The sequence below is a fragment of the Columba livia genome, chromosome 11 (assembly GCF_036013475.1).
Source record: "Columba livia isolate bColLiv1 breed racing homer chromosome 11, bColLiv1.pat.W.v2, whole genome shotgun sequence".
Classification (NCBI taxonomy): Eukaryota; Metazoa; Chordata; class Aves; order Columbiformes; family Columbidae; genus Columba; species Columba livia.
Window position 1 is genome coordinate 12956752 of NC_088612.1, and position 11759 is coordinate 12968510.

Consider the following 11759-nt stretch of genomic DNA (forward strand, 5'->3'; position numbering starts at 1 on the left):
AAGAGTCCTCACTTCAAATACTTTCCTCTGCCCAGTGGAGAAATCTTGAAGCACTTAACCTTTGAAACTTCTAACTCTCATATTTGGCTGATATTGGTCAAAATGCTCAGAAATTATAGGGTGCGGGGGGAATAAAACATGATCATAGACGCAGCAACCCCAGTGCCTTGGGAAGCCAGGCTAAGGATTCACTCAACATTGTACCTGGCAGAAATAGCTTTTTGTAATTAGCTTGTTTTTCTTTTTGTAATCACATGAAATGCAAAAAAAGGGGCAGCGGCTCTGTACATCTGACATTCATAAGATGGCAGCAGATATTAAATGGTGCGTTTCCTACAAAATATTTACTTGTTAGCCACTTATAAGAGTTTTACCTGGTGCCAGATTTGGAGCATGGGGCTGTTCGGTTGGTAGATTTATAACAGGTTGATGACCTTCACTTCTAGGAGCTGAAATAAGTGGCTTCTTTAAAGCTGAAACAAAATATGTGGACAAAAGCATTAAGTGAAACAACCAGACACTATGTACCAGGTTTTCCTCTAACAAGCCTGTAAACTTTTGTTGTTTTTTTCTTGTTTTTGAACCACAGATGAAAATGTAAAATCCAAGATCAGGAGTGGGGAGGAGGGAATTAGCAGAAGCATTCCATTTTGAGAATTGAAACCTCTAAAGCACAGTAAAAATTACCAGATTTTACACCCCACTTTAATTTTATTACCATAGGCAGATTTTAAAACTTCACATCCACTATGAAACACATGGTATTCAAACAGAATGTATACGCTACCACAAACCCAAATCTGCAAGTATTAGTATATTTTTCCTTACCAGTGGGAGTATCTTCAGCTTTAGCAGGGTCATTATCTTCTATTTCAGGCATGCCTGCATCTCCTCCTGCTTTGAGTTTCTCTGTAAGACAAGAATAGGATATTCTGCCTTATTAACCTTTCCATTTGAACAGTGAATTTCCCTCTTGTGGAAGGCTCTACGACCAGAAGAAAAGTCTTTTATTCACAGAACATGTCCCATATTGATAACACAACTACAACACTCCTCCTATTGTACTGTCCCAGTGGCTGAAGCCGCCTTCGGAGCGGCGCTCCCGCATCAGCACGCTCTTCAGAAAAGGATGGGACCAGCTGTGCTGCTCCTGGCAGCAGAGCCGGACAAGCAGGAGCCTGGCAGAACAGACACAACTGAACCAAGAGGTGCTCAGGCAGCAGCGCGAGCTGTAGAAACAAAGGGAACCCATCTGGGAACCCATCTGTCCTTCAAAGCAGCCTCCAGGCAGCAAAAAGCCGCAGTTGTGGGAGCAACAAGATGCCAAACGAACTGACAATGTGCACACAAAACTGTGCAAGGAACTACCTGCATAAAGGAGGTGCCAGTCTCTGGATACCTGTAAACTAACTTCGCACAATCATATGCAGCTAATCAAGTTACCTGAGCCAAATAATTCATTGATTTATTTCAGAGAAATGCACAATTCCGTATGATAGCACAGGACACAACATAATTGGCCCATTACCTGTGAGAAATGATGAAAAAAGGAAATACCTTTGCCATTTACAACATGATCTGAAGGCTGCTCATTCTTTCCTGTGTTTCCATCTTCTGCCTCTGGAGCAGTCTTAGATATTGCCTTGTTATCACTATTGAGACCTACTTCAGGATCTTTACTGGACTGACTTTTTTGTGTGGCCTGTTAGAACAAATACATAAGGAACCAATATTAAGCACATCCCTGAAAATCACAAAACAAAAGCCCTAAAATTCAAGATTACCTTGGGTAAGCAAAATTACATTTATGGACTAGATGATCACCAAAGCAAACAGCAGTAGAAGTCCTCTACATGCAAACCTGAATCCTGAGGGCAGGAGGTGAGAGTATGGACATGGAACCAAACAGAAAATGTAAAATACAGCATGGCTGTGTGACATTTTTATGGGCATTTGTAGCTCTTAAGTATCACACAAACAGGTTAATGCCTTGAGGGTCAGGGCACAGACTTGGAAACAATTCTAGGCTTTAAGAAAGATCCGACTGAAACCTACTTCAAGTCTGCCTTATTATTTGACATGTGTGTAAACAGAGACGAAGAAAGGAAATGGAACTAAGAAAAGCAGGTTATTTCATCTGTTTGCAGGAAAGAGGCCCATATTCTACTGGCAGCTCGCACCATGTAATTACACCCTTGACACTATTCAAAACCCATTGTTATTTGCATCATGTTAGCACCTCGAGGCCCCCACAGAGATCACGTTCCCCTTGCAATAATCTATATACGACTGTAAGAAGAGACTATACATCCTACCCTGGAGAGCTATAACATAATATCCATTTTTCAGAGAAGAATCTGAAATATCTAGGAATGTCGTCATGTAGGAAGGCTGCAGCACAGCCAGGAACTAAGCCAGATCTTCAAGGCTCAGTTCACTGACTGAGCAAAACAGGCAGCTCTTCTTACACTAATACCCTCGAGGGCTGCTCAGGAAAATATTTAATGCAAAGTTACGGGAGAAACGTCCATATGTCTGAAATGCCGAGTCAAACAAACAGTGGACTTCGGGCTCTTCTAATTTAACAAACAACTGAGCTGCATGTTACCTTTTGTTCCCACGCAACCTGGTCCATTAATTTCTTCATGTTTTCTTCATGTTGCAGTCTCATTTCCTTGATCTGCTGCCCGCACTGCAGACTTGATAAGAAACACATTATTAGTTACACTTCATTTATTGTATCTGCTCTCCTACAAATAAAATAGGGGGGAAAATTATAAAGCGGCACAAAAAGCCAAACCTGAGATATAACTAGAATAGTCTGTCCAAAAAGCCTTGTCCTGGAATGTGTGTGGAGTGAAAATGGACTGAATACAGAAAGAAAGCAGAACTGAAAAAACTACGGACAGAGCAGAAAAACAGTAAAATAAACAGAATGGCCTTGAACATATTTCCTCCAAAAACTGGAAAGCAACCGAAAAGTCAAGCTTTGTAGTTACTCTGTCATCAGCACGTATTAAATCCACGAGGAAAGCAATGTGTCTCCCATGGCTGTCAACACAGAACCCACACAGCTACTGCTGCTGGTTACTGCCACCAACCCAGCCACAGGGGCTGAACAACACAGCCACGTGCCCTGGCTTCCCCAACGAGCCACAGACACCAACCCCATTCACGCAAACTGTGTCCCACAAACACTCAACGCAGCACATACAGCGTCTTTGCAGCACATACAGTGTGTGAAAGTTTCCAGCATTTTCCTGAATGTAAACCTCCCTCATTCCTCAAAGCTTCAGGGGCAGCTGTTCTCCCTCCTCCTCCACCAAACACTTAAAAGGCTGAGGTCAACTTAAAATTTCCATCTGCACAATGCTTTCAACTTCAGCTGAAGAAAATAAAATTATGCTTTCAGAAATACAACGATTACAGAACTGCATCAACTAAACTCTCCCAAGTATTTGTTAACCAAAATCTTCATGTTAGAAAAAAATGCAGTGACTTAAAATCATGCAATGCTAAACAATTGCAGTAAGTCAGACTTTTCTTAGGTCATAGCTCACTATGGGGGGGAGGAGAATGCCACAAAACCCAGAACTTTAAAATCAAACAACTAGCTAAGTCAAAGTTACATCAAGTGAGTACACTCCAGTTTGAGGATAAGCAGAAATAGGATTAATTGGCACTTTTTAATAAATACAGACCTCCATTGTACACAAAGCTCTAGTTGCTGACACTCCTGGAGACATACCTATCGTATTCCAGTCTCCGTGCAAGGTGAGTATTGTTCTTCTTGAACTCATGCAGCTGATCTTCCTGGCGAATGAACTCCTGACGTAATTCTGCTAGTTGTTCTAGACCAAAAAGCAAAAATTAACATTAATATAGAAATATGCCCCACGGTGGATACAACTGTCAATATTGCTATACAAGTTAAAAATATGCCCAAGTTTTACGTTATTTCTTCTAGATATATGTTAGTGATTCTTTAACTTCAAAAAAATGCCACTTTACATGTGTATGCCAGATGTCACCATGAATTATAGAATAATTCTTCTGATACTGTGCCAAAACCCCTAAGTTTTTCTTTATCTTTCCATTCGGAAGATTTACATAATGCTATGTCACCTATCTGTTGGAAATCCCCTTAATTTCCTGAAAGACACTGTTATTTTGAGCAACACAAAAGCGCTAATATGTTACTTTAGGCAAGTAAGCCAAATGTTCTTTTTCTGCAATAAATGAACAAAGGAAGGTACCTCCACACTACCCATAAAACCAACACATATTTCCTGTCTCCACAAGTAACTGCTCTAGAAGTTCTTCTCCCTACTCCTCAGACTGCAAAGAATTGTGAAGTTTCCCCATTTCCAGCTGCGAGCACCCAGCTCCGGGCAGCAATGACCTGGCTCTGCCCACGGCATGGCCACGACTTTGCGGCACCTGTTCCAGGCACAGGGAGACCACAGGCGTTGGAATCACATCTGTATAGATCAGCCTTCAAAGATGTTCTCTGGACCTTCTCTAACCCAGTGTAAGTATTAAATGCTGCTGATCCAAAGTACACTGAGCTGTGCATCTGATCAGGAAAACGATGTTATTAGTATTTTGGAAGGAAACAGTGCCAGGACACACACTCCTGCAAAGTCTCTGAGCCAACCCTACAGTCACCCAGGTGAGGTAATAAACAAATGTAGTGAGAAGTCACATGAGGTGATGGTCGAGAATCACTCCAACTTTCATTAAAATGTATTCTGCAGTACCTAGGCAGTTAAAAAATACACAGCTTCACAGTCTGGCCACAAATTCCTTACCCTTCAAACGATGTATGTCTGCCATTTGATAGGAGATGTTGTTCTGCAGCTTCATCTGAAAGAAAGAAATAGTTACAGAAATACAGACAATATCAGGAGCGTTTGTTTTCATTGTAAATACAGGGTATGTAAAGGGTTATCAGAATGACGTATACAAAGTCCTTGTAAATCTAAGTAATGTGTATTTAGTTATGTGTAAGTGATATCACCAACCTAAACACTATATTTAGGCTTTGCTAACAAGGACTTAAATTTATTTCCAGAACATGTTTCTATCAAAAAAGTAGATTCTGTCAGAACTAAAATAAACACATTGCATCTGACACTGCAGGAGGAGACACTGAATTTCAATGTCAAAGCGTAAGCATATAAAAATACACAGTATCATTAGCAAAAACAATTTTTACTTAAAGTATATTTAAAGTATGTGTGTGATGCTTAAAGTAAGTATGTGATGCTACCTAATATTCATAGCACACATTTTATTTTTGAGAGAATCTGATACCAGTAGACTTCCACAACAGCTTTTAATTTAGAATTTTTACTAAGGGAAAAACAGCAGTTACAATACATAAGAAATGCATGTACACAAAGTAATTAAGACGTTTGGTCTTGTTCTTACATTAAGACATATGTAAATACAAAAAATAGCAAAAATGAAGAGAAAGCTGCACAAACTGTGAAACACCCCACAAGTGCCATCAGGCAGCACTGACGCTGTGACGACTGTTCTTGTGGTTCCCCGCAGCTATTAGCAGTGTCTCTAGAAGGGGTGCGGGCAGAAGGCTGTCCCACTGGGATGACCCCTGAGAACAGCCAAGTGACATGTGTGGCACAGGGGACACACACACTATGGCAATGCCAGACGGACCCCGGAGCTCAGCGTCCCAGCCACTTCCCTACATTTCCTGCCAAAACAACCCAAAAGGTGTCTGCCCTCACTTTAAGACTTCCTCCACCTTCCCCGTTATCACATTATTCATTTCTTCACAACATTTCACATAACGTTTGTGGTGTTCAGCAGAGGCACTCAGGCCTGACGCAGCCTGTCCTGTGGGGGTTGAGGCATTTATAGCTGTAGGAACCGTGGCCATCCAGGAACTGCCAAAATCGTGCTTTTCTGCAGAACGTGGTGTTCACTGAGGCGGCAGCCAGCAGCACTGCCTCAGCACAGGCTCCTCGACAAACAACCCCAGCAGGTCAGCCACTGCTGGAGTGCGGGATCCCTGCCCGGCACACGGGCTGTGCCAGAACGCCGGTCACTCCGCAAGGCTTTACCCCCAAAACAGAATGAATGGCAGATGACGCAATCTTGCAGTAGCCTGAGAACCCTGACTGGATTGCTCTGAAACACAACACCAGATCGGGACACCCAGCAGGACAGGTCAGGAACGTCTCGGTGTGTTACAGCCAGGCTGCTGAGCAGCAGCTACAGGTGTGCTCTGCCCCCAGGCACGGGATGCACAACGAATAACCAGGTAAAAGCCTGTGCTGGGCTTGCTGAGATTTATTTCAAAATGAGCCCTGTGCTGGGGGCCTCACACAGATACACAACACAACAGGAACCGCTGAGCAGACACCAGGACAGAGGAACAGGTACAAAAACATCAACAAAAGTCTCTTCCTCTATTTTGCAAAGCCACTGGCAATAGCGACCAATTTTTTCCCATCTTCCACTTCAATGCAGTTCTTTTCCCAGAACCTGCTAAATCTGCAAACCAAGGAGATCCCGGGAAGCAGCAGGTTCTGTTTTCAAACCTCCATCTAGCAGAACCAACAACTCTTCCCACCGCCGCTCCCGCTCATCCTGCAAAACGTCTGACTGGTGCTGGGCTGGGCTGCCTGTCTGTCAACAGGAGTTTGATGTGAAGACAGCATCAGTTTTATCACACAATCTTGCAGTTCTGCAATTTTGAGTTTCAGAGAAAAGCGACAAAATTTACACCCAAACCAGCCCAGCTGACAGCAAATGTCCCTAATCTGAAGGATGGAAAAGGAAGAAGCATTTTTATGATTCATGGGATCTGTTCCACCTACACAAAATAAAGACGACATTCCACAAAACCATGGCACAAGCCCAGTTCTTTCTGAGCTGCGTCCGCTTTGAGTCTAGACCTACTTGTACTCTTCCTATTTCTCAGTGGCTTCTCAGACCCTTTCCAAAGCAGTTGAGATGTACAAAAGAAATTTTCTGTAGTTTAATGAGTTCTGCACAGGGAAAAACAAAAACCATGAAGAATCCCGTGCATGCTGGAGCTATGTACATGTGAGGTAGCCTTCCAGCATCATTGAAATTGGTAACAGTTGTCATATAATGAAAGGCGAGGTAAGGAAAAACGTTAGAGAGTTTCTCTCTGTATATGGCAGGACAGAACTCCGGTCCTGATTAAATCAGTGGTAAACTGTACACATGCACACTCGTATTTCCCTGCGAGTCATTGATCTGGCCAGACCAGTCTCCGGATTGTCTGTGGAAGCAGCACAAGCTGGGCCCCAGCTCCTCTGCACAGCTGGGACATTCCCAACACACTGCTCGGGCAGCAAAACTGCTGCAAGTCCATTTGTACAAGGGTCTATATGCCACAAATTCAGGATTTTTCTCTGTCCACTGCCTTTTTCAGAGCAGACATTGCTATCACCAAGCGACTAGCACAGCGTTGCAGGTGACACTGTGACCATCAGGAGCACGCAGTCAGATGGAAGATACACTCAACATCACTGCTGTAAGACTACAGCTTTGCAAACCGAGGAGGAGCTACCGAGGAGTTTTGGCAACAAAGAACATAACCAGCCGCTCCCATGGATGTTCTACCAAACAGCTTCAAGCTACAAAGCATCGTTTCCAGGCAGTGGCCGAGGGCACGGCTGTCGGGCACACCTCGTGCCAGCCGCAGCTTAGCAGGACACGGCCCGACCCAGGGTTGCAGCAGCACGTCGGGGCTCCAGCCTTGCCACAGGCACGCTGCCATCTGGAAGCTCTGCACCTCACATTCCTGCCATTCTACCAGTTTGTTGAGCTTACTGCAAAAGGATGTGTACAGTTATGAGGGGGGGAAAAAGTATTCTCACAGTATACTGCAAAAAACATTAAATACTCAGGGAACTAACGCTCAGTCTCATGGACCTCCTCGCCAAACACGGGGCAACCACCGCCCCGCTCGCCTCCCCAGGAGCTGCAGAGTAGGACAATTCCTCTGGCTTGTCCAAGGGCCAGCAGAGCACAAGCTCAGCAAGGTGAGCACAGGGTGACAGGAGAATTTCCAAGAACACATACCATTTTATTTTTCTGCTTTTTTTTTAAGCACAAGACAATAGGACATGCTCCTGCATTTGCTCTTAGGAGCAAACAATAGTCTGGCACAGTGTGAGCAGCTTGTTACAGCAAGGGAGGAGAGAGCCCAAGGTCTGGGCTGGAATACAGATACCACTGAGCTCCAAGGAACGCGCCTGCAGAAATTAGAGTTGCCTCAGCCCTGGGAAATGCACAGTTCATCTTCGGGACCACAGGGCAAAGAAGACAAAGGGAAGACAAAGGAGCATCGAGCAGAATTGACACTGTCATTCAAGCCTTTTTTTGGTCAGATACTTTATGCCTGCTACTCGCTATTTTTTTTTTTTTGTAACAGATCTTTAGTCTCTAAAGTACAGTCACTTAAAGGGTTTTAAAAAAAATATAGGATTGTTGCCACTTATAACAGTAGCTCACATGCGAGGAAAAGAGAAAGGGACCATGACTGGTTATCAATAAAACACGCTGCTATTCTTGCCTACTAAGGCACATGGAACATTTTCAGCACAAGTAAAGAAGAAAGAATATTCAAGAGCAAGTAGCTCACATGACCTTAAATGGCACCTTCTGGAACAAAGAACAAAGATACAGGGCACATGCTGCAGTATGCATACAATTAATAAAATTAATTAGCGAGGTTTACTCCTCACATCTTGCTCCCCTTCTGCTCTGCTGGTGAGGTTCCCGACCCCGAGCGCATTCTGAGCGCAGCCAGGTCTACAGAGCCCACCAGGGTGCTCGGCAGGCAGTGTCTGCACCGACCTGCGCTCTATCCGCCAGGCACCCTTGCTGCACACCCTGACTTCACACTTGCATTTTCTCTCCTGGTGTCCTACAGCAAAGCATTGGATTTCCCAAAAATACAACACCCTGCAGCCTAGGGCAGTTCCAATGCACCATCAGCCTCTGGCAGAACTGCCCCTTCATCTGCCCAGCCAGGAACTGGGTTATTCCATGTCCTCAGCAGCCCAAGAAAGGCAGTTCTAGCTCTGGGCCATGACTGAGCAACTCCTGAGTTTCCAAGCTGCTACCCAGGCTAACCCTATTTGTACTCTATGTGCATGTAAGAGTTCAATTAAAAACAAACAAGCAAGCACAACAACAAAAAAACCCAAACCAAAAACCCCAATGGTTTGGAAAACTATTAGTTTTCTGTCTTCTACAAGGGGAAGCATCTTTATTAAAGCTTAACTGCCTTAATTTGAGTTCAGCTTCTCTTACTCATCAGACTTAACTATTTTGGTATCTGTATAGAATACTTATTTATAAATTAAACTAGATTTTGTAGTATCACAATAGTTTTAATCACGATGGTGTTAGTTGCATTCATTTCCAATGGAGAACACCAGTATCCACCATAACATATCTAATCAGGCTTTTTATGCCAATCTCAGAAAAAATTAAGACATTAAAAAAACACACTTGCTGAACACACAAATAGCTAAATTTTAATGGTTCAGTAGGAAAGAAAACATAACTTTAATACACACTAAATAAATTTGAAGGAGTCTGTAATGACATTTATGGATTCAGGTTTTCTGTGATAATTAAAACCATTTTCTTGTACTGCTCGTCAAATGTGGGATATGAAAGAGTCAAACAAACTCAGCCAGTAACAAGCCTGAGTGTGATATTTCCATAAATGCTACTGTGATAAACAGTGTTCAATTAGGAGAATTATGAACTGCATGCAAATAGAGCACATGCTACCGCTCACAGCCGAGTGAAAGAACTGTCTGCTTGACTCTGTAAGAGCTGCTGTGCCGATTACGAAAGCGGAACAGTGAAAGTTGATGCATTCGCTCATTTTCCCTCCCACAACAAAAGAAATCCCCAGGCCACGTTCACATAAAAGAACAAGCTGAATTTTGCATTAGTTGCTCTCTTCGCAGCTAACGAAAATAACACATCAGCAACAGGAATTTTTTTTTTCAAGTATATGCTGGCTGCATAAGAACCAGACCCAGACATGCAAGGTATTTTGAGAGAGAAAAGCTCAGGGTGCTACACCTGAACGTTAGACTTTTTAATTTTAATCGAGGCCAAGCAAACGGTAGTTTTAAGGCCACGTTTTAAGGCTTTTTAACCGATCACAAAAGATGAAATAATACCAGCATAGAAAGAAAGGTCATTAAAAAGTAGCAGTCTGGAAAACAACGAGCTCTTAAGAGTTTTCATTGCCAGCGCACACATCGCCCTTGCCAGACACTTTCAGCTCTTTCCAGGGATGCGATCACAGAATCATTTTGCTTGAAAAAGACTCTTAAGATCACCGAGCCCAACGACAACCTAGCTCCAGCCGGATCGTCTTGCAAACATCCCATCAGAGACGAAAGAGGCGCCTTCGGGGGACCAATTTTCCCCCGAGGCTGCAGCCGGGACACCGGCATGGCCGGGCAGGGCCCGCGGTGTCCCGGGCAGAGTGACCCCCGGCCGCTGCCCCCGCCTTACCTTGCTGTCCTCGCAGCGCTTCACCTGGCCGTCCCGGGCCTGCAGCTGGCTGCTCAGCTGGCTGTAATCCGCCTCCTTCTGCTCCAGCTGCTTCCTGTGCGAGTCCACCTTGCCCAGCAGGTCCGAGTTGCGCTTCTCCAGGCGGCCCCGGGCCACCTCGGTGCGCTTGGCCTGGCTCTGCAGCTCCGCCAGCTCCTCCCGCAGCAGGGCCTGGCGGGACGAGGCGCTCCAGCAGTTGAAGGCGAGGACGCCGATCACCGCCAGCAGCGCCACGAACACGAGTGAGGGCAGCCGGCCGCCCCTGCGGTTGGCCCCGAAACCCACCATGGGGGAGGCCGCCGGGCGGGGGCTTCACCCGCTCGCCGCCTCCGCCCGCGCAGGAGAAGAGAGGAGCAGGGACGGGACAGGGAGGATGCTCAGGGCGCCGGAGGGCGGGCGGAGGTGCTGCCCCGGGAGGCCGGGCGCATCCCCGGCGGCGGGGCCGCGAGGGAGAGGAGCCGAGAGGAGAGCAGGCTGCCCGGTGCGGCTGAGGGCAGCGGGCCCAGGGGGCCGGGCTGAGCGCGCTGCCGTGGCGGGCCCAGCGCCACTCCCGCCCCACGGGGAGGGACAGGCCGCAGCGCCGCGATACCGCCGCCCACCGCGCCGGCCGGCAGCGGCCCGCCCGCCCCGCCCTTTCCGGCTCGCGCCTCGCCTCTTCCGGCTCCTGCCTCTCGCGAGGCAAGCTCGTGGCGCTCTCATGAGAGCGCAGCCTCCCGGCGCGGAGGCGCCATCTTGTGTGGGGGAAGCGGGGTGACCGGGGCGGGAGAGGGTGTTTGTGCCGAGAGAGGGCGGGTTTCCGCTCCCGGTGACACACGCACCCCCCCGCCCCCGGCGGTACCGGGACCCCAAAGGGGCGGGCTGGGGCGAAATAGCGGGCGGTAGGGGCTGGGCATCCACTCGGCTTCCAGCAGTGTGGATTCCCTCAGTGCTTCCGCTGAAAGGGGTTTATGGAGGAAACAGCATGTCTTGAAATTGTCTGAGGAAATTAGTTCTTTGGTTTTTAATAAATACTCAAATAAAGTATTTATTCATAATCAAATTGCCTCACAAACCATTAATACTTCACGTCGCCGTGGCGGCTGGTGTCCCAGGGCACAGGGAGGCGGGAGCTGGGACCTGCAGAGCTGTGTGCTGTGCTCAGCACCGGTCAGTTCAGAGCAGCTGAATCT

At 46.3% G+C, this 11759-nt stretch overlaps 1 protein-coding gene across 2 annotated transcripts in view; it reads right to left on the reverse strand.

Annotated features, from left to right (window-relative positions):
- Positions 1–11228, reverse strand: part of GOLM2 (golgi membrane protein 2) — a 21400-nt gene extending 10172 nt beyond the window's left edge. For both annotated transcript variants that reach the window (XM_065076857.1, XM_005511174.4), the window contains exons 1-7: positions 10552–11228; positions 4812–4866; positions 3749–3851; positions 2609–2699; positions 1558–1702; positions 829–909; positions 375–473 (exon numbers count right to left, since the gene is read on the reverse strand). In XM_065076857.1, the coding sequence (XP_064932929.1) occupies positions 375–473; positions 829–909; positions 1558–1702; positions 2609–2699; positions 3749–3851; positions 4812–4866; positions 10552–10878 (901 nt within the window). In that variant the 5' untranslated portion in view covers positions 10879–11228. The remainder of the gene's footprint in view (positions 1–374; positions 474–828; positions 910–1557; positions 1703–2608; positions 2700–3748; positions 3852–4811; positions 4867–10551) is intronic.
- Between the last annotated feature and the right edge of the window lie 531 nt (positions 11229–11759).